Raw genomic sequence first — 23,293 nt, forward strand, 5'->3', positions numbered from 1 at the left:
CACTCCTGCGCTTCTGACTGTACCCAGTGCTTGTATAATCTTTTTAAAATAAATAAATAAATACATAAAATAAATCTTTAAAAAAAAATCTGAGGGCCTCCCCCAGTGGCATAGTGGTTGAGTGCTGGGCTGCGAAGCTGCCCGCAGCCTCTGCAGTGCCAGTTCAATCCCCGGCTGCCAGTGAGGGTCCCACATGGCGCGCAGATCTCTCCTGCTACGCCCGCTGCTCCCCTCAGCAGTGTACTTCAGTCCTTCTGCCTGTTCTGCTCCCCGCTCTGGCTCTGGTGAATTCTCTCACCCTCCTGCGCCTCTGACTGTACCCAGTGCTTGTATAAATAAATAATTAAAAAAAAAATCTCTGTATCGTCTCAAAAACTCTTGTTTTGGAGGCATATGGGATGCATTAGAATATAACCACATGACCTCATATGCAGTCATCTTTAGATATTCCGTATGTACTCTGAAAAATACAGAAACTATTGAATGTAGAGTAGGGTGGGAGGAATACTTGAACATGCAGTCTCTTTGGTAGTTAAAAAACAAAACAAAACAACCTGGAAGAAATGAGGTGTTAGATGAGGGAGATTAGTGTTTAATGTGAGCCTTTTGGTACTATGTGGAATATTCTCTCCTCCAAGTCTTCACAAGATGTAAACTCACCAACCTAAAGCTTACTGCAGAGTAGTGCTAGACTTTCTTCATACATTGTCTTAGTTCTTGTAATGCAAATCAGAAAGGAATACATTATCTAAATGAGGTTTAACTTGAGGTTGGATCATGGGTGAAATAGTTTATATCGCAGTATTTGTTAAATATTTAAAGCAGTTTATCAAATATGCTTGAGTCACTACTGTTTGGACACACATATAAACACAAGTTACTTTCTATCCCTAGGACTACCCTATTTTGTAAAAACCTTTGTCCCAGCTGTTTCTCACTTTGGTGAATAATTCACTACTAGCCCAGCACCACATTTTCAAGTTTCTCTGGTTGTATGTGGACAAATGACTTGTCAACATTTGATTTTTCATTTTGTAACTAACTCCTTTAGAACACAATTAAAACTCCTCCAGGGTCTCTCCTTGGCTTATGGCTAAATCCATATGAATTAACAGGTCTTGTAAGGAAATGTCAGTGGTTCAGGCAAAACTCAGATGTACCTATTTCATCTTACAAGTCAATCTGAGTCACAATATTTTGGAGTCAAAGTAATAATTGAAGGTTATTCCAGCCATCTCTGAAGCCAGGCCACATGAGCAAACTGTGGCCTCATAAGGAAATGTGGTTGCCCTAGTCACTCTGATCCTAAAACCTTACAATGAAACAAACTTCTTAAATCCATAAGAACCAAGCTGAGAACATGGGTTCAAGATTGTTTTTATTTTCAGAGACTACAACAGTTGGTTTGCAAAGCTAGCTAAGTTGGTACAATCTGAAGGTCATCCCACTTCCCTGTTCTGGCATTCAACCAACAGAATCCCTACAAATAAGATTATAGAGACCAACTGCGATGTATCTCAATGTGTGTGGGGGAAGAGGTCATTTCCCTCTCCCCTTTGTTCCCCTCCTCCCCACATACTTTTTCTAACAAGATTGTTTTATAGCCAAATGCAACTCAAACCCATAACACAGCAACTAGTCATCTCCAATATCATTGATTCCCTCCCTACCTCCAGAACAGAAAGCAGAGGCAAGAGGGGAGATTGACTCTTGTGTATAAGACGAAGTTGGCTATACCCCAATGGAGCAAAGGTGGTGCGGAGGCTAGCACCTAGGAGTGGGGATGAGCAGGGACCAAACAGGCCTATCTAGACTCAATCAAATCAGCCCCAGCTCCTTGGATGGGAGGTGTTCCTTTGAGACCCCCACTTCCATGGGGTTAGATGAGGGGAGGGTGATGATCCATCACTTCCTGTCCCTCAAATTAAAACATGATAAACTCAGAAAGTTTCACCTTCAAAATCCACCACGCTGCCTCCTGAGAAACACATTCTACGCGGTCATCTCTATGCCAGCACCCACACCTTTTTTGTCATGACCAGGGTTTCCAGCCCTTCTCTCCACCCTTGGGTGGCCCAGCTTACACTGATTTGATACTCTTTGACTCATAAATGACTATTTTTAAAAAATTAAAGTAAAAGCTATCAAAGAGTATCAGAGTAATTGAAGGAAGACACTCAGTGTATACTCCCCTCCCCCGTCCCACAGAGCCCACCCATCCCTGTCCCCCTACTTTGGGGTACCTAAACTACTTTGTTCCAACACTGACCTGGGATGGCCAAATGGAAGCTGCCTGAAGTGCTTTCCTGACTGACTCCTATACCAGCCAACATCACAGGGAACTGGGGAGAGGAAGGGCAGGGTGACCTCCCCCCAAAAAGATCTCATTGCCTTCGAGGTAGGTCTGGGAAGTTTAGCTTATGTCCCGTAGCCAAGCCTGAGTCCAGTGCCTGCTCCCACCAGTAAGTATCTCAGTTCTTGACTTTAAATAGCAGCAGCCCCAGTACCGCAGTGCCTCCTGGGGTTGACAGAGCTCCTAATTCTCTGTCCCACAACTCACAAGTTTGCCTCTTCTTCCCCCCTCCTTTCTTTCTTTTTTTTTTTTAAATTAAAAGCAGAGGTAGCCCCTGGGATGCTAAAACCCTACCTAGATTGGCAGTATTTTGACCTAAAGAAGCAGTTAAATAAGTCTCCAGGAGTTTAAAAAAAATAAAGTGATTGATGATGTTGAATAAATTAAAGATATGGGTTATCCCAAAAAGACCTTTCCTTCCCAGGCTGTCTTTGGTATTTGGCCAGCAGCATTTCTGTTTGTGTAACTTCTCTCCACTTCCACTTTCCTCCCCTCCCCTCAAGAATGAAGGCCAGTGCCCAGTAAGGCCCCAAGTGGCTCATCCAGCTGCAGGGAATGAAGAGTTTGAACATCTGGACTTGGTGCTCAGAACTGTGCTGTGGCACTATAGCCCTGGCAGAGCAGTCCTGATGCAGGAGGAGGACATCTTACAGGGGACAGAAGAGGCATGGCCAGCAAGATGGTCTGGGCTCCAATTGTGGGAGTGTGGGAAGTAGGTTTAAAGCATGGAAGCCCCAGGCCCTCTCTCCAAATGTCAGCTGGCCTCTTTGCTCAAGTTTCTTTGCAGCAAAGAGGGTGAAAAGGAGGAAGGAAGAGAGGCTTGGCTGCTGCTGCCTAGCACCGCAGCTCTCAGAGCTTCTTCAGACGACTGTACATTTCCCTTTTGCTCTTTTCCCCTGCCCAGGTCCGGCTCTTGGTACGGAACTTCTTCAAATCTTCTTTAAAGTCCTCATGGTGCATGGGCCGGTAGCTGGGGGGTTCACAGTGAGACTGGGGTACAAGTGAGGATAAGGTCAGAATCCACCTGTCTCACACTCACAATCTAGCTCCCTCCCTGTCTGGGGCTGCAAGGCTGGAAGCAGCAATCTGATCTGCCTGTGATTCCTAGGGCTCTTCTTTTCGCACAGCTAAACCCCAGGCCCCAGTAGTAATAAACAGCCAAAACCACCAGACAGACCCCATATCCAACCTGGGCAAGAAGTGGACCATACTCTCCACTCACATCTTACCTGGCATTTCAGGAAGAATTCCTTGTATCCGCCCTTCAGCACATACAGCTCAGGGTAGTGGAGTTTGGGGTACTCGTTACCAAGTCGATCTCTCTCTCTCACATACCGGCACCTATAAAGAATAAGAGCCAAAGCAAAGTTAGTTCTTTCCATACAGGAACACATGAAAAGGACAACACAGTGTAAGGAGTAGTGTAGGTACTCCTTACACACATCTTCCAAACTTCATATTCATTCTTGGAAATAATCAGTGTCGAGTTTCGGGCCATGTGTGAGCTTTAGGAATAAGTTCAGACAGTGCCACCGCCAGGTAAAGCAGTCTCCTCTCCAACTTCCCTTGCTCCCAGTGAAACAAGTCTGTAGTATCTAACCTTGGCCAGCATTCTCCCTGACATCACTTAAATCTAGCCTGAGTTGACAGCCTATGACCTAGCTACTCACTATTTTCTTCATCTTGCCACATTCCCCAGCTTCCTTCTCTATCAGTGTCTCTCCCTATCTTCTTCTAGATAACTGGGCTTCTTTTTTCCTGTGGCTTTTAAAAAGGCTTAGCTTGCTCCTGCCTCAGGGTACATACTTGCAACCTAAGCCTGGATTGAATACTCTTTTCCATATCCTCACCTGGCTGGTGGTTTCTTACTGCCCAACCCATGGAAGCTTCAAAGTAGCTTCATAAAATTGTTACTAAATAGGTAAGAATTTGAGAAAATCCATTACATGTGAATTTGTTTTTCAGTATTATCTATTTACGTGGTATGTATATAAGCTAAAAACAGAAATAGGGCCTGCCTGGTGGTGCAAGGGGTTGAGATACAACCTATGAAGCTATCTGCAGCCACTGCAGCAAGAGTTCGATCCCTGACCAGGGAGCTACCCACATGGTGCAGCAGACCTCCCATGACTCGCCCACTGTTCCCCTCAGCAATGTATTTCAGTCAATCTGCCTGTTCTGCTCCCCACTTGTTTCTGGTGAATACACTCATCCCCCACATACACCTCTGGCCTATACCCCAGTTCTTGTATGCATAAATAAATAAATCCTTAAAAAAAAAAACACAAAAAAAAAACAGAAATAACTTGTGATGGACAAAAGGATGCTCAGTATGCTAAAAAGTAAGCTCCAGGTGTGAGCCATATACCACTACACCCTACAGAAGCACCATAAGTCCAGCCCAAGCGAAGTTCTATGCAACACTCACATACGAGGGCCTCGCTCAGAAGAAAACTCGCAGTGGAACACGACGATGACACGCTTGCCATCAGTGGGTACGATGGGCTTCTTGAGTAAGAAATCTTCAACCTCTTCTTCCATGTGCAAGTTTACTGCACCCTGTGAAGCACCAGAGACTCTTGGCACTCTGCGTTTTACATCTGTCATTAATGATTCTGTGAGACTAACCTTTGAATGGGTACCTCAAGTTATCTTATGGCTCTGGTGTACTTTATGTGTGGTGTTTGTGAATTTGTAGCTTTAAAAAGCCATAAGATAGTGGCAAACACTAACATATATTTAAAGTACCCCCTTACGTATTTCAACACTATTTTACTGGTTAAAAGATTAAAATGGGGAGCCTCCCCGGTGGCGTAGCAGTTGAGCGCTGGGCTGCAAAGCTGCCCACAGTCTCCGCAGTGCCGGTTCGATCCCTGGCCACCAGACGAGGGTCCCACATGGCATGACAGACTTCTGCCGTGTCTGCTGCTCCCCGCAGCAGTGTACTTCATCTGCCTGTTCTGCTCCCTGCTCTGGCTCTGGTGAATTCTCTCACCTTCCCATGCTTCTGACTGTACCCAGTGCTTGTATAAACAAATAAATAAAATCATAAAAAAAAAATAAAATTAAAATGGCACAACCACTTATTTCCTTTCTCAGAAAATATGTCTCAACATCCACCTCTGAATGGCTCAACTCAACTACATACTTCAGAAGCACCACTAATCCTGGCACAGACTGGGACGCTGCCAGAAATGGCTTTTCCTAATTAGAAGCCTGGGGCATTCAGGCATGGCGTAGAAATCAATTGGTATCACCTAGAAATGCACTTGATTTGTGAGGTGTGATCGTGTGAGGGACAACACAGGAAGCATTTACAATATGGTAGACAGCAGTACAGACATTCTTTCAATGCACCGGGAATGAAAGGACTTTTATACCGACTGTCTCCTTAAAACATTTTCATAACCACCATGTGTGCTAAGAAGCAGTCAGGTGTCACCCACCCTACCCCTTTAAAAGTCAGATGCTGTCTAGGGCTCCTTCTATGCCTCCCATGACAGTGGGACTTGCCAAAAAGCCTCAGAAATCCATACCTTGATGTGTCCCCCCTCATATTCATATGGGTAGCGGCAGTCAATGATAACAAACTCTTTAATGAGGTTGGCAAACTTGCCATTCAAAACAGATGCCATCTGTGAAAAGAAAGTCAAGGAGAATCACCTTTGGCTGCTAGGAACAACTAGATTCAAAAAACCACAAATGGGATGTTCCAAAAGGATGACTTACAATTTCTGGAGAGATGTATTTTAAATCCTGATGCTTTCCAGCAACTGTATGAAAGAGATAACCCTTAAACAAAAGAAAACAAAACAAAACAAAAAGAAGATATTTAGCAAACCTGAAAGCCTATAATGCAACATTTATATAGCTTGCCTGCATAGTAAGAGGCAGCTTAAAAAACAAACAAAAAACCAATCAAATATTAACTCAGTAATATATGCTAGTTACTCATCTAGGGATTTTATTAACATCTTGACATTTTCACACAAACCTATAAGGTATATAGCCAGATTTGAATACAAAAAACCTTGGAAATTTTCTTTTCCTCCTGCTTTGGTCAAAATCCTTATTTCAATATCTTTAATTGCAACACCTAACATGTGCTAGGCTTTAGAGATGGAAAAAACTGACCCAGTTTAGCCCAAAATGATGGGCACATCAGCAATTACTCACAGAGGGCAACTATGAGTCAGAAGCTCACCCATTCATGGCCATGTGCAGGGTCATTATAACAAACACAACCAACAGCTTCATTCAAATGGAAGATTCCACACCAGCAAGGATTCACACAGGTCTTTGCTTGCTCTTCCAGCCTTCAGACTAAAGTTGTTTCCTATTAATCCATGTATGTTTCTCTATTCCTTAAAAACCCACCTGGCTGAAAGACATCCCAGACCCCCTAGATGAGACAAATCCCCTTATATTTCTCTTAGCCTGCTGCATATATTACATGACAGTTATTTCACTTGATCATGTGACACATGTGGTTCATGTCCTCATGGTACAACAGGTCTTTTAATGACCACATCTTATGGTTTTTTTTTTTTTTTTTTTTATTTTTTTAATTTTTTTTATTTATTTATTTGTTTGTTTCTTTGTTTATACATGCACTGGGTACAGTCAGAAGCGCGGGAGGGCGAGAGAATTCACCAGAGCCAGAGCGGGGAGCAGAGCAGGCAGAAGAACCAAAGTACACTGCTGAGGGGAGCAGCGGGCGGCAGGAGAGGTCTGCGCGCCATGTGGGACCCTCCTCTGGTGGCCGGGGAGCAGCCGGGGATCGAACCGGCGCCGCAGAGGTCGCCGGCAGCTTCGCAACCCAGCGCTCAACCGCTGCGCCACCGGGGAGGCCCACATCTTATGGTTTTTGAGGGGAGAAACTAGATCTCATTTTAGAATCTTTTTCTAGCATACAATAATAAGTGCTTCAATAAATGTTAGCTAAATTACTGAATAAAAGAGTAAGGGTAGGGCCTCCCCTGGTGGCGCAGGCGGTTGAGCACAGCGCTATGAAGCTGTCCGCAGCCTCTGCAGGGCCAGTTCGTTCCCGGCCCGCCAGTGAGAATCCCACATGGTGAAGCAGACCTCTCCTGTCTCGCCCGCTGCTCCCCTCAGCAGCGTATTTTGTCAATCTGCCTGTTCTGTTCCCCACTCTGTCTCTGGTGAATACTCTCACCACTTCCCATACCTCTGTCCTGTACTCCAGCTCTTGTGTGCATAAATAAATAAATAAATAAATAAAATTTTCAAGCTGAGTGCCCTTGGGGGCACCCCAGAGTGCTATCTTAGAAAGCTTGAGGGGAGGGGCCTCCCTGGTGGTGCAAAGGGTTAAGATGCAGCCCATGAAGCTATCCGTAGCCACTACAGTACGAGTTCGATCCCTGGCCAGGGAGCTACCCACATGGCACAGACAATTCCTGTCTCGCCTGCTGCCCCCCTCCACAGTGTATTTCAGTCAGCCTGCCTGTTCTGTTCCCCACACCTCTGGCCTGTACCCCAGTTCTTTTTTTTTAAAGATTTATTTTTATTTATGCATACAAGAGCTGGGATACAGGCCAGAGGTGTGGGCAGGGGGTGCGGGGAGTGAAAGGATTCACCAGAGACAGAGTGGGGAACAGAACAGGCAGATTAATCGAAGTACACAGCTGAGGGGAGCAGTGGGCGAGTCAGGAGAGGTATGCTATGCCATGTGGGTTGCTACCTGGACAGCTGGGGATTGAACTCATGCTGCAGAGACTGTGGATTGCTTCATAGTGTGGTGCTTAACCCCTTGCACCACCAGGGAGGCCCATGTACCCCAGTTCTTGTATGCATAAATAAATAAATCTTAAAAAAAAAAAAAAGGTGGAGGGGAATTCCAGGCGACTCCTCCTATGCCAACCCCACATTATAGAGTTAGAGCAGCTCCACTTGCATCTGCTTTCTTTTTTTTTTTTTTTTTTTTTTAAAGATTTATTTATTTATACAAGCACTGGGTACAGTCAGAAGCGCGGGAGAGAGAGAATCCACCAGAATCAGAGGGGAGAATAGAGCAGGCAGACTGATGAAATACACTGCTGAAGGGAGCAGTGGGCGGCAGGAGAGGTCTGCGCGCCATGTGGGACCCTCACCCGGTGCCCGGGGATTGAACCGGAGCTGCAGAGGCTGCGGGCAGCTTCGCAACCCAGCGCTCAACCACTGCGCCACAGGGGAGGCCCTGCATCTGCTTTCAATTACCTTGGAAAAGTCTCCTATAAGGTCCCTTGGGTCATTATCCAAAATGTTCTCAATGGTCCCTTTTGGGGAGGATGCCAGGGATAAAGACTGATGTAGAGCCTGTAACAAATCAAAATTGGGAGAATGAGAACAAAGTTCTGCACAGAATTTTAAAAAACATCCACTTAATGTTTGTATCAACACTGGATCTGGAACTCCCTGTCATAGTAGCAAGGAAGCTCAGGATTATATGGGCATGTCCAAAGGCCTAGTCATAGGAAGGTAAAGATTTCTTAAGCCGTAGACAAAAAGAAAACTCAACATAAAATAAGAGATTGGGGCCTCCCCAGTGGCGCAGCATTTGAGTGCTGGGTTGCGAAGCTACCCGCAGCCTCTGCAACACCGGTTCGATCCCCAGCTGCTGGGCGGGGGTCCCACAGGGCGCACAGACTTCTGCCGCCCGCTGCTCCCCTCAGCAGCGTACTTCGTCATTCTGCCTGTTCTACTCTCCGCTCTGATTCTGGTGAATTCTCTCACCCTCCCGTGCTTCTGACTATACCCAGTCCTTGTATAAATAAATAAAATAAATCTTAAAAAAAAAAGAGAATGGTAAATTACAACATAACTTAAATTCAAGAAATTCTGTTCATCTAAAGAACAAGATTAAGACAAAAGGCAAGCTAGAGTGAGTGGGAAAAGATACCTAATAAAAGATTTATTTTTTAAATTAAAAAAAAAACCAACACATTTATTATCTGAATATGTAAAGTACACAAATAAGAGACACTATGACAGAAAAATAGGCAAAAACCCAAAACCAAACCAAACTCAACTTGCAAAAAAGGAAAACCTATCACCAAGAAACATGATTATCAAGAAATGCAAAATCAAAACAAGATAGTACACACTTACCAGACAGAGTTATAAGCCAACAGCAAAGAATGTAAGGAACCGGAACTCTCACACATTGTTCTGAATAAAACCATTTTGGGAAAAGTGTGTGGTGCTGTCTACTAAACAAACACATGCCAACCAGTCCCATAACAGGTATTTATCCATAAGAAATTAAAGCGTAGGGCCTCCCAGACAGAACAGGAGTTAAAGTCTCAGTGCTATCCAGTTATCGCCATCCACTGCCTGAGTTTGATACCCAGACAGGGAGCTAACCCTCAGTGCAGCAGACCTCTCCTAACTTGTCTGCTGTTCCCCTCAGCACTGTATTTCAGTATATTTGCCTGTTCCACTCCCCACTCTGTCTCTGGTGAATCCTCTCACCCCCCTGCACCTCTGGCCTACACCCCAGCTCTTGTATGCATAAATAAATCTTTAAAAAAAAAAGAAATTTACTGTAGATGATAGGTGAAACAGTGATATTCTCATAATGCTTAGATTTTCCCTACAAGAGAACTTAAAAATACCAGAAAATGAAATATACAGAAATAAACAAAAAACACAAGGGTCAATATATACATAAAAGAAATGATCAGGGCCTCCTTGGTGGTGCAAGGGGTTAAGATGCAACTCATGAAGCTGTTCGTAACCTCTGCAGCACAAGTTTGATCCCCTAGCCAGCCAAGGAGCGACCCACATGGTGCAGCAGACCTCTCCTGACTCGCCTGCTGCTCCTCTCAGCAGTGTATTTCGGTCAGTCTGCCCATTCTGTTCCCCACTGTCTCTGGTGAGTCCTCTCACTCCCCACACCTCTGGCCTGTGCCCCGGCTCTTGTATGCATAAATAAATAAATCTAAAAAAAAAAATTCAAATAAAAAATAATAAAATAAAATAAAAAATACTCTGAAATTTTTTACTTATTTTATTTTATTTATTTTTTTTATTTGTCAGTGTTTCCTAATAAAAATCTCATTATAAAAAAAAATGTTCACAGGAAAAGAAGTAAAACGATCACTATTTGCAAACAATATAGCATTATATGCAGAAGATACTAAAGACTCCATCAATAGTTATTAGAAACAGTAAATGTATACAGCAAAGTTACAAAATCAACATACAAAAACCAAACAAACAAGAAGCAGAAGAAATTAAGAAAATAATTTATAACACTTCAATTAAATACTTCAGAATCTACCTGACTAAAAAGGTAAAAGAACTATACAAGAACTACAAGACATGAGTAAAGGACTTAGATAGCAAAACAAGGAGGTGGAAGGATATCTCCTGCTCAAGGAAGGGGAGAAACAATAATAATCAAAATGACTGTCTTGCCTGACATGATATACAAATTTAACACAACCCCATCAAAATACCAGCAACGTTTTCTAAGAATCCTAACAAAAAATACTGAAATTTATATGGAACCACCAAAAAAGCCACGAATGACAAAGCAACCCTAAGAAAAAGGGAGGGAAATGGAAAATATTACATTACCTGACCTCAAACTTCAAAAAAAAAAATAAATAAATAAAAAAACATTTATTTATGCATACAAGAATGGGGGTGTAGGCCAGAGGTGTGGGGAGAGGATTCACCAGAGACAGAGAGGGGAGAATAGGTGGATCTACTGAAATACACTGCTGAGGGGAACAACAAAGATAGGAAAGGTCTGCTGCGCCATGTGGGGTTGCTCCTGGCCGGAGGCTGGGATCTAACTAGTGCTGCAGTGGCTGGCAATAGCTTGATAGTGCTGTCTTTAACCCATGAACCACCAGGGAGGCCCTAAAATCCCACTTTTATTTATTCATTTATTTTTTAAAGATTTATTTATTTATACAAGCGCTGGGTACAGTCAGAAGCGCAGGAGGGTGAGAGAATTCACCAGAGCCAGAACAGGGAACAGAACAGGCATAAGCTTTGCTGACTCCTTTTTAGAAAAATATGGTGTACAAAACATTTGCTCAGCAATCCCACTTATTCCCCCCAAAGTGAACATGCGAAGATGATGAATACTATAGATGTGTACAGTACTAAAAGACCAGAAACAATCTAACCAATAATAAAGAGCAGATTCATAAGGTTCTCATGAAGCTATCTGAAAATAATTTATATTTGTGCACTGAGATACATGATGCTCATTATTGTTTATTAATAGACAAAGTTAAAAAATAACAGAATCACAAAACAAGCCATACAACTTTGAACAGTGCAATTTATTAGATTGAGCAGACTAGACAGAATTAAATATACTGAACTTGACACCCAAGAGGATATATTTTCCTTGAGTATAGGTGAAACCATTGTCAAAAAATCAAACTCATTAGGCCACAGGTAAGTACAAATAAAGAAACCCTGAGAAGCCAGTTCTCCCTAACCAAAAGATTAAGAAAAGGGTAGCCTGTGTAGCCTGTAAAGACAAAAAATTTTCAGACAGTAACAATTAACACTCTACACTTCAGCCAAACACCCAAGAAAAAAAAGTATGGCCCTAATCCATAACCTGTCAGCAAGGGGAGAAATTACACTTCCAACCAGGCCCAGCTGTAATTCAGTGCGTCAATCTCCATTCCACTAGGACGATGGAGGGGAGGTCTTGTGGGGAGCTTAAATTCCCACTCCTGCCTAGCAATGAGGCTTCCACCATCCCATGTGTGATAGGGAGTGTGTTAGGAACCTGATCTTCTACCCCACTCTCCCCACAGTATCAGAGGAGGCCTACAAAAACAGATTTACATAGACCAGTGAGTGCTTTATAATATCTAACATGTATAGGATATAATTGGAAAATCTCTTGCTCATACTAAGAAAATCTCAACTTGACGTAAGAAATGACCACCTTAGAGTTGAAATAATCTGACTTTAAAGAAGCCATCATAATAAAAATGCTTCAAAAGGAATTATGAACATGGAAGGAAAAACAAAAACAGCAAGTCTCAGTAAAGAAAAAGAACCAGATTGAAACTTAAAACAGAAAAATACGCATGACTCTCCTCAAACCAAAAGAACTTGTACAACTAACCTCCTGGGGCTTCTCTGGACTAGCTGCCTCTCCAGGACTGGAACCCGCCATGCTTTTCCTCCTTTTCGTATTTCCAGGTGGGGACTCCTCTTGAGATCTTTCTGGTCTTTTCAATGTTGACCTGGTAGTGGAGCTGTATGTGGAAGGGGAATCAAACAGCTTGCATCGATTGCCCTAAAGGAGAAGAAAAATAATCTTTCCTTAAAACCTGCTCACTTAGATGGTAAAGAAAATGAACTGAAACTGACCAAGGGCTTCCTGGATAATCTATGATGCACCCCAAATTATGAAACAGACACTGAACATTCATCTGATCCCAGCAACTCACAGGGACTGGCATATAGTAGTCAAGGAAACCTGCTGCTCAATGAACATGTACTAAGGGCACATTACTATGGAGATGAGGAAAACAATCCACGCCCTCAAAAAGCTTACTGCCTCCCTGGTGGCATAAGAGGCTAAGCACCGCACTATGAAGCAATCCGCAACCACTGCAGCATGAGTTCAATTCCCGGCTGGCCAGGGAGCAACCCACATGGCGTGGCAGACCTCTTCTGTCTCGCCTGCTGCTCCCCTCAGCAGTGTATTTCAGTCATCTGCCTGTTCTGTTCCCCACTCTGTCTCTGGTGAATCCTCTCACTCCCCGCATCTCTGGCCTATACCCCAGCTCTTGTATGCACAAATAAATCTTTAAAAGAAAAAGCTTACTGTCTACACAGGGTCCTAAGAATCAATTAAATGTCACCTTCCAGCCGGGAACACAATTGTGGCTTGTCTCTTCCCCTGTACTTTATTGCTTTAACCTTTCTTGAACAGCTCTACAGATTTTAGTATGTTCCTAAATCCAGGAAAGATGTGAGTTAACCAGATTATACAATAAAAATGAGTAAGGTGGTTAAAAAAGAATTAAGAATATGACGTCTGAAGGGAGCAGAGGAGCCACTGTCTCTCAAAATTGTATTCAAAAGCCCTCTCTCTACCTGGTCTTTTAAGAATAATTTCCCAGAGTCTGAGGGTAGCCAATCTGACCAATACAGTCTAACTTCAGCAACTTTAACTATCACGGCCTGTTCACAACTCAGTGTACCTTGGCCTGACTTTTCCTTTAGTGCAAAACTGTCCTTTCATATCCCAGTAAACCAGTCCTTTTTAAGCTGATACTACAATTTCAGTATTGCTGCTTCTTTGCAATGTTTCTGTTTGTCCCCAGGGAACCCCCCTATATGGCTCTCCCAGAGACTAAGAATTTTCTCCTTAGATTTCTGACATTAAATGAATGTTCAGACGGGCCTCCCCGGTGGCGCAGCGGTTGAGCGCTGGGTTGTGAAGCTGCCCGCAGCCTCTGCAGCGCCGGTTCGATCCCCGGCTGCTCCCCGGCCACCAGAGGAGGGTCCCACATGGCGTGCAGACCTCTCCTGCTGCCCGCTGTTCCCCTCAGCAGTGTACTTCGGTCCTTCTGCCTGCTCTGCTCCCTGCTCTAGCTCCGGTGAATTCTCTCACCCTCCCGCGCTTCTGACTGTACCCAGTGCTTGTATAAATAAATTAAAAAAAAAAAAAAATGTTCAGAAAAGCAAGATCAGAGATTTTTTTTTTAACCCACAAGGGCTGGGAGGGTTTTTGGAAAGAGGGTCCACAGCTTTTTGCAGGGTCTCAGAGGGAATTGTGAGCCCCTCAAGGACAGAAACCCTAGCTCCAACAATCTCCAGCAACTGATTCTGTAGTGTTTGTAGAAGGTTAATTCCCTAGTGTGAATGGCCCACCATTATGCTAGAAGCTAAGCTATGGAATATAAATAAGAATGATCCAAAAAAAGCAACTGAATAGTCTTCAGACTACAGGCTTCTGACTGATAAAACTTTTTCAAACTACCTGGATTCTAGAGTTAGAAACAATTCTGGTCCCTCCTAATTGACACAAATTTACTGATTAGGAAAGATGCAAATAGAAGAAATGCATCCCTCAAGGACAATTTGAAGGTAGCTGAAACCCAATCTAATACCCATATTCCCTAGGTTCTATCATTCCATTCAAACTTTGGCTGTCCTCAGCTGAAGTGGCATTATTGAGGATCTCTACCTCTGAAGAAATTAAACAGAAAACACACATAAAAACCACCCAACAAAATCAAGGACCTACCTTAAGGCAATCTCTCAAACTGTCCTGTTGTCATTCTTATGGCTTCTTCCTCTACCTCTACCACCTCAAATACCAGTAATTCTAATTTAGAAGATTCCTTCAATCCATTCCCTCCTCTCCACATGATTTAGAAAATCTCCAGCACTTTCCTGGATAGGTGCAATAGGCTTCCCCTCCAATTAACATAATCATACTCTGAGAAACCTAAGTCCCAGGGAAATCAAGTCTAAACCCCTTAGATTGGCAGATAAGTCAAAGGCCCCACAATCTTGCCTGCTCTGCTCTCCAACTTCACTGAGCTACTTGCTCTTCCCTCATATAATTTCATGAGTCAATAGACTCTGTGCCCCCTCACCCCCCACCACTATGAGTTGCCATACAACTGCACTCCCTGCTCCAACATGCCTTCTCTAGGGGTTCCCTCCTGACTTGTTGACAGCATTCAGGTGGCTGCTCATCGCCTGTTTCTTCCTAGCTCCAAAGGACATTCTGACTTTGCAGAGTACACAATACCCACCCATTAAACAGATGGATGTGGCTATATGCATGATTCTAACACAGTCACAGTAACCGGATAAGCTGCTACACCACTGTGTACACCTTAACTCCACTGTTACTATGCCACTGAGACATGGAAAAATAACCATTCCTCCTATCTTACTCTTCTAAGAATGAAGTTTTAAAAATGACTACCTTGTGCCCTTACTATGCATACCTGCAGCCCAGTTTAGACTGCTAAGTGATACTAATCACGATCGATTGTGAAGAACCTTGAGCTGCTACTTGTTTCACCTTCTATAATATCCCTTCCTGGACAACCACCCTTCTCATATATATGTGTGGTATTCTCAAGACTTTCCATATCTTGGGGTCTCCCTGGTGGCCTACAAGTTAAGTCTCAGTGCTATCACCACTACAGCCTGAGTTCAATTCCTGGTAAGGAAGCTAACCCACATATGACTCAGCAGGCCTCTCCTGTCTTACCTGCTGCTCCCCTTAGCAGTGTATTTCAGTCAGTCCCCTTGTTCTGCTCCCCGCTCTGTCTCTGGTGAATCCTCTTACCCCCACACCTCTGGCCTACACCCTAGTTCGTATTTAAAAAAAAAAAAAAAAAGATTTTTCCATACCTTAACTCATCTTTCTGGCTCAAAACAAACAGCTATCTTACTCCTGTAGTGGTCACTCCGAGTTCTGCTAAAGTTCTTCAGTCTAAAACCAGTTGTTATTTTACTGCATTTAACAATACCAATTCTTCAAATGAAGTTTTCCATGTCAACATTTTTCAATCAGACCATAATACCTGTAACAGTTTTGAGTCTTCTCATTTGTTCTGATTGTTCTCTGAATGGGCAATATTTTCCACACTCTCCCAACTATGGAAAATAAAATGTGGTAGTCCAGTATGTTCTCTCCCTACCCATCAGAATAGGGCAGTTAGCATCTCCTGGATTGGGTTCTCAGCCTTTTTATAGTCAACACTCTCTGAGGAAGAGCTGTCTGCTACAGGGCCATTAGTTAGGTCAAGTGATATAGTAAATGGGCCTGTAGCTAAAGTCTTCATGTTACATAAGAGCATATTCTTTTTGCCAGCTACAAAGTGACCAGTCATGAAGCTGTCAATTAAAACCTAAACCAATACCACTTTTTATGTAGTTTAAGATAGAATCACAAATGAAAATATTTTGGTTTCCTGTGATGTGGGTTATAGGGTTAGTTTTTTTGTTTAGTTTAGTACACTGTCCCAAAGGTTAAACATTCAAACTTCCTCCTGACAGACTGGGACAACTTACAAGATTTATAGTTCTTCTCATGACTAGGGGAGCTGTCCAGAGACTTGCCATGCATGACGGGGTCTCTTCATCATTCTAAAGCAAGAGAAAACAGTGATTCAAAGATGGAGCACAGACTAACATTAGTTTAAATGCTTTAGGTATTAATTCTGTCTGAAGAATACAGACAGACCTGGAGAGAAAGCGTCTAATGTTCACCTTTCTTTCCCACTTCAACATTTTAAGGTCAGAGAGAATCGCAGGTATCTGAACATAGCTTAAAGTATCTCTGGAGGGTATGTGAGGAGATTTCTCTATAGTTTTATACCATGTGGCAACTAGGTCTCCACTGCTTCATGTCTCTTACACAAAAACATAATGCCAAGTTTCTTCAGGGCAAGTAGTTTCATATCAATGCCTTTTCTTTTGAAGCCCCCATATGATTTAACCAGGCTAGAAATTTTGTCAATAAAAATCTCACCAAAAGACTTTAAAATAGAACAAAAATAGCCAATTAAAGCCCTGGGAGGGCCTCCCTGGTGATGCAGCAGTTGAGCACTGGGTTGCAAAGCTGCCCGCAGCCTCTGCAGCACAGGTTCAATGCCCGGCCGCAGGGCAAGGGTCCCACATGGTGCGACAAACCCCTCCTGCCATGCCCGCTACTCCCCTCAGCAGAGTATTTCATCAGTTTGTCTGTTCTGCTCCCTGCTCTGGCTCTGGTGAATTCTCTCATCCTCCCGCGCTTCTGACTGTACCCAGTGCTTGCATAAATAAATAAATAAATCTTAAAAAAAAAAAGAAAAAAAAAAAAGATTTTAAAATAGAACAAAAATAGCCAATTAAAGCCCTGGGAGGGCCTCCCTGGTGGTGCAGCAGTTGAGTGCTGGGTTGCAAAGCTGCCCGCAGCCTCTGAAGCACAAGTTCGATCCCTGGCCGCAGGGCAAGGGTCCCACATGGCACACAGACCTCTCCTGCCACACCTCTGCTCCCCCCAGCTGTGTATTTTGTCAGTCTGCCTGCTCTGCTCCCCGCTCTGGCTCTGGTGAATTCTCTCACCCTCCCGTGCTTCTGACTTGTATAAATAAATAAATCCAGTGCTTGTATAAATAAATAAATCCTAAAAAAAAAAAAAAAAGCCTATTAAAAGCCCTGGGAATTACTGTTCTTCACATATTTTCTCCAGGGGAAGTTAGTGGAACGGATAGGAAGAAATACACATATACAACTACAGAGTACCTTCAGATTTTCTCCATCAAGAAGATCCATGAAGCCATCATCTTCATCAGACAAAGTGGATGTCACAGGTGACTGGGGCATAAAAAGAGGAATGAAATTCCCTGGTTCACTGCTATCTCTTTCATTTGAGGAAAACTACAAGACAGAATTCATAGCTTGTTAATAATCAGTTCGGTTTCTTTAAATGGGTCACTAATTTTTCTGTATTTGTCATAAGGAAAATTTTAACAGCTACTAAGTGAAGGAAAATGATACTCAAGAATATGAAGGATTTGATGTTCACTAATACTCCTGAGTCGAATCAAGCTTAGTAGGGTTCACAAAGTATTGCCAGAAGCAATTCACCTTCCAGTGGGATCTAGGGATACCCTTGTGAAAGACAAGGTTTGTTTTATCAGAGGATTGTAATGGGTAAGTGGGAATGAACATGAGGTATAACTGATAGTATGATAATTTGCTAAAATGAGAGATGAGAAGATTCAAATCTCTATGGTGATCACTTATTAATTTTCTAGTAGTCTAACAGAAAGAAATAAAGGGTGGTTTGCTTGTAGAAAGTCTATCCCAGTTCTTTGGACTTGAAATTTAAATGAAGCTGATCAGTTTTTAACTGAGGAACTACTTGTGCCAGACACTATGATATAATCTTTACATATATGATTCCATTTAAGCCTCACAAAATAGTTTTTTATTTAATAAATCAGGAAACAAAAGTTTAATAGATTACCAAAATCACAGTTTACTGCTTTTTGACTCCAAAGTTCAAGCTTTTCTCCCCAACATTCACTCCCTAGGAGAAAAACATTCCTAGAGTACAAATGGGGCACCTCAGAAGGCAGTCTGTGGAAAACCTCATTATAAAGTGAATATATATTTACTATAGAAAATTTAGAAAACACACCCATAAATCTACCATCTAGAGATAAACTTCACTATTTCAGGCACTAGCTTTGCTTCACAACATAAAACAAGTTCTGTGGCATCTCTGATCTTGAACATCTACGCATACCTAAGCAAACAAGCAGTTTTTCAGTCAACAGAGTCTAGGTAACTATAATAGTGTGAAGAATTACACTCTTATAATACCAATTTTTGTGACCTCAGTTCTGGGACCTCCTGCCCCCCAGGTATAGATGTGACACAGAAAATTCAGACAAATCTCCAACAGAACCTAATTTTTTCTCCTTGATTCTTCTTATAAGAAGACACTATGAGGAAAGATAGGTGGTGTTTAGAAACTAAAGCAAGGATACAAAAGAAATACCCCCAGACATGATAAAAAGTCTAACAGGTACAATTAGCACTGGCTTTCAGTATGCATCCTCAGCATTTACAATTAGGGGTAGCCAAGAGATAAGAGCACTTGGTGCACTGGTCTTCACTTGCAAGACTAAAAATCCTGGTTTCCTATTTATCTGTCCTTTGGCAAATTACCCAACCTCCCTGATCAAATTTTTTTTTTAATTTGTTTTATTTATTTATGCATACAAGAACTGGGTTTAGGCCAAGGGTGCGGGGAGTGAGAGGATTCACCAGAGACCGAGTTGGGAGCAGAACAGGCGGATCCAGGTGGAGCTAATGAAATACGTTGCTGAAGGGAGCAGCAGGTGAGACAGGCGAGGTCTGCTGCGCCATGTGGGATGGATCCCTGGCTGGGGATTGAACTCATGCCACAGTGGTTGGTGATAGCTTGACAGCACTAAGATTAACCCCTGTGACACCAGGGAGGCCCTGATCACTCTTTTTCAATCAGTAAAACTGGGAAAAATCCAGTTACTTCATGTGTGCAAATGCTAGATGGAGCAGCAGCAATACAGCTGGACCTGAACCTCAGATCACAAGTCAGACTGAAAGGTGGTATTTTCAGATTCCCAGGAAAACCTGGGAATCAAATGTGGTCATTTTGCTGAAGTTGGGCATCTCCAGTCTTTACAAATAAAACTGTGAGGTCACCAGTAGGAAACTGTGGCGTAATGACAATCTGCCTGACAAATAAAATGCCATGGGCTCCAAATACTGTCAAGTAACCTATAGGCAGTAGGTTCACAGGAACTTATAATAGCTCTCAATAAACCACCTTTGGAAGTAGTCAAGTGCTCTCACCAAACAAAGCATTCTGGGAAGTATCTCTAGCAATCAGGATACATGATAAAAGTTTTAAGGAACATACATACATTTAAAAGAATGACCAGGCAGCACTCCGTCTGTCCACCTGTGACTATGCAGTGCTTCTTTTCACCAACTCTCTCCTGCAGGGCAGCAGTTTCCTTCCTGCCCGTCACCTGTACCATGCAGGGACTTCTCTTCACTGACCTCCCTCAGCGGAGGCCACTGTTCTCAAGGCCGCCAGCCTGCAACCATGCAGGCCTCTCTTAGCAAACCTGTTCCCTCGGGGCAGCTCTTCCTGCCCACTTGTGTCTATTCAAGTGTCTTTTACTCTCCTATCCCCTTTCTAATAAACCTGCTCTTTAAATTAAATAAATAAAAGAACAACCAGATTATTTCCCCAGAAAGGACAAGGTCAAGTTATTCCTTAAGTCCAGTATTTCAAACACACCATATCTTACTCTGCTTCCGCTAGTTTACTCTCCAGACACAGCAAAAAACACCAAAAATATAATAGCCTAACTTTCAAAGACAAAGTCAAAGCAAAGATAGTAAAAGTTATTGTGTCTTCTACTCCAAGTTAGTTAAGTGTGCTTTAATTCTCTTCCCATCAGGAAGTCCCCTATGAAAGCCAGAGCACATACCATCCGAGCTGGGGCAGAGTTCTGCCTCTGTGTAAGGAGATCTTTACCCTCTTCAAGTCCATGAGAGTGCAGGCAGCCACGAGACGCAGGTCTTATTGGCTTCTTAAACTCAAAGGCTTCCTGCAAGACAGTATGGTTGAGATATCTTCCACTGTCTATAAAAAGCAGCTCCAGGGCCTCCCCTGGTGGTGCAGTGATTGAGCACTGGGCTGCGAAGCTGCCTGCAGCCTCTGCAGCGCCAGTTCGATCCCCAGCCACCGGCAAGAGTCTCTCACATGGCGCGACAGACCTCTCCTGCCTAGCCCGCTGCTCCCCTCAGCAGTGTATTTCTTCATCAGTCTGCCTGTTCTGTTCCCCACTCTGGCTCTGGTGAATTCTCTCACCCTCCCGTGCTTCTGACTGTACCCAGTGCTTGTATAAATAAATAAATAAATCTTTAAAAAAAAAAAGGCAGCTCCAGGGCCTGGACTATATACAGGTCAGGTGAGACAGGCAAGGGTGCTGGCACTGAGCCCCTTTATACCTGCCTCCAACTAAGGGTTTACCTATCTATGATCTAATTCCAACACTGGATCTTGGTAACTAAGAATTCTAAAGACTTGGTCAACAGCTAACTTCTCAAGGAAGTTTCCTAATAAACACATGATTATCTACTAAGAATACAAAATGCTGAGCTATAGGCTAAATCTACAGCTTTTTAAAATCTAAAGCAAAGTCATTTCAATTGCCTATGAATGGGAATAAACCTATTCATTCTAGATTTATATATTTGAGGGATCTGTATCTCCACCTTCTTCCTACCAATGGATGTAAGTTTTTCCACTAAAAATCATTACATTCCCTGCTAAAATCAGTAAGAAAACAAACAAAACAACTACTGCATTACTCAACAACATGAATGAATCTTTCACGGTAAGTTAAAGAAGTGAAAAAAGCCAAAGTGATATAGAACATAGTATATGATTTCATCTACTTAAAGTTTAAAAAAACAGCCTCCCTGGTAGCGCAAGGCGTTAAGTGCAGCACTGTGAAGCTATCCGCAGCCTCTGTAGCACTAGTTCCTCTCCTGAGTTCAAATCCCTGGCTGGCCAAGGAGCTACCCACATGGAGCAGCAGACCTCTCCTGTCTCGCCTGCTGTTCCCCACTGTCTCTGGTGAAACTTCTCACCCCACACCTCTGGCTTGTACCCCACTTCTTGTATGCATAAATAAATAAATCTTTAAAAATAAATAAAGTTTAAGAAAACACTCATAATATCCCCTACCCCAAAATATCCACCCAAGAATCTGTCATTAAATGCCTGAAGCAGTAACAGGTCATATCATAGAATATCGGTATACCAACACAATATTAAACACTTTCTGTGCATTAACTCATTTAACTATCAACCACAACCTAATTATTCCCATTTTACAGTTGGGACATTAGGCCTTAAGTTGTCCCTGAGATTATTATAAGGCTAGATAGGACTTTAGTACAAAAGCTCTTCTAAACCTATAATCTAGACCAAAGTCCAAGTAAGCAATTCTGGGAGAAGCCAAGTTTAGGGGGGCTGAGGAAGAAACTAGGTATTCAGACAGTGTTAGCCTGTTTACTAGAAAGTACTACACAGAGGTAAAGCAGTATTACAAGTGCTCAAGGCTGGAGCTCATTTCCGTATTATTTCTCAGAAAATCTTGCAAACTGCCAAAGGAATCATCAATTGGGAGGCAAGTTTTAAAATAAGTCTGTAACATTATAAAGATTATGACCTGTGGCATTTTAGCAGGAATGGAAAGTGGTGGGAAATAAATATGGGAATGTGGTGAGACATTAGGCTGGAAAAGTTGAGCTAATTCATAGAATGATATTGGAGGCCAATCCTGTGCAGGGCAGCCAGTCAGGTGTGAGAAAAAGCCTCACTGGGGTGTTTTTTGGACTTTTGGATAGACCACAGCTTACCCCGTAAGCTACCATTTAAGTGATGATACCAGTTATAGATATTCCCTGGCACTTGTTGGCCCTATTCTTTTTTTAAAGATTTATTTTTTTAAATTTATGCATACAAGACCTGGGTATAGTCCAGAGGTGGGAGTGGGAGAGGATTCACCAGAGACAGAGTGGGGAGCAGAACAGGCAGATATACTGAAATATACTGCTGGGGGGAGCAGCAGGCAAGACAGATCCTAGCCAGGGGTTGAACTCTTGCCACAGTAGCTGGCAATAGCTTGATAGTGCTGAGACTTAACCCCTGTGTCACCAGGGAGGCCCTGGCCCTATTCTTTCAGATACTGCCAAGAAGTTTTTTCCTGAGCTTACAACTCATCCCAGGGGCAATGCAAAGAAGCAAGGAAAGCTAGGGGAGACCCTAAACAGATAAATTATTCATAGATATAATTACTCCCAAGAGCTATCATCTGAACAATTCCCACACGCCAGGAGCCATTTAAAAAGCCCTATCTATCTATCTATCTATCTATACACATATCTATATATATACATATACAATATAATCTTATTGTAATCCACAACACCATAAGGTACTACTACTTCTATCTTACAAAGAAATGACTCCAAAGACCATGCATGATTTTAGTGAAGATTTAGTCTCCCAGAAAGCAATCCAGTCACTTATTTATAAGCCACCTACACTGGTGAGTTTTACCTCTGCCCTAGGTTAATATATTGATGCCGCACTCACATTTTCCTTGTTCTCATCCTGGTCAATCAGTTGAAAGACATCATGGTCAAGAGAATCAGAATGGCTCCTCTTCAGAGCTGGGCTACACCCCAAGAGCTTCTGCTATCGAAATGAAAAAAGGAATTAGGTACATAAATGACTATTTCATGGAAATAGTTCTCAAAAGAAAAGGAGAGCAAAGGAAGGCCTAGCTCCTCATACGGAAGTAGGTAAGCAGTAAATGTGGCCAGACCTCCACTTGTCAGAACATAGGATACAACTTT

The 23,293-nt window shown here is 42.8% G+C and overlaps 1 protein-coding gene across 4 annotated transcripts in view; it reads right to left on the reverse strand.

The window, feature by feature from the left end:
* Positions 1 to 234: 234 nt before the first annotated feature.
* Positions 235 to 23,293, reverse strand: part of CDC25A (cell division cycle 25A) — a 28,289-nt gene continuing 5,230 nt past the window's right edge. Inside the window, exons 5-15 of one of the 4 annotated variants that reach the window (XM_037528372.2) lie at positions 23,031 to 23,132; positions 20,350 to 20,469; positions 17,600 to 17,734; positions 16,385 to 16,459; positions 12,459 to 12,632; positions 8,570 to 8,668; positions 6,083 to 6,145; positions 5,890 to 5,988; positions 4,782 to 4,912; positions 3,583 to 3,694; positions 236 to 3,343 (exon numbers count right to left, since the gene is read on the reverse strand). In XM_037528372.2, the coding sequence (XP_037384269.1) occupies positions 3,203 to 3,343; positions 3,583 to 3,694; positions 4,782 to 4,912; positions 5,890 to 5,988; positions 6,083 to 6,145; positions 8,570 to 8,668; positions 12,459 to 12,632; positions 16,385 to 16,459; positions 17,600 to 17,734; positions 20,350 to 20,469; positions 23,031 to 23,132 (1,251 nt within the window). In that variant the 3' untranslated portion in view covers positions 236 to 3,202. Of the gene's footprint in view, positions 3,344 to 3,582; positions 3,695 to 4,781; positions 4,913 to 5,889; positions 5,989 to 6,082; positions 6,146 to 8,569; positions 8,669 to 12,458; positions 12,633 to 16,384; positions 16,460 to 17,599; positions 17,735 to 20,349; positions 20,470 to 23,030; positions 23,133 to 23,293 lie in introns of all 4 variants that reach the window. The other 3 variants (XM_037528381.2, XM_037528398.2, XM_037528389.2) reach the window with 3 other exon arrangements.

The sequence above is a fragment of the Talpa occidentalis genome, unplaced genomic scaffold (assembly GCF_014898055.3).
Source record: "Talpa occidentalis isolate TD23 unplaced genomic scaffold, MPIMG_talOcc4v2.1 talOcc4.10, whole genome shotgun sequence".
Taxonomy (NCBI): domain Eukaryota; kingdom Metazoa; phylum Chordata; class Mammalia; order Eulipotyphla; family Talpidae; genus Talpa; species Talpa occidentalis.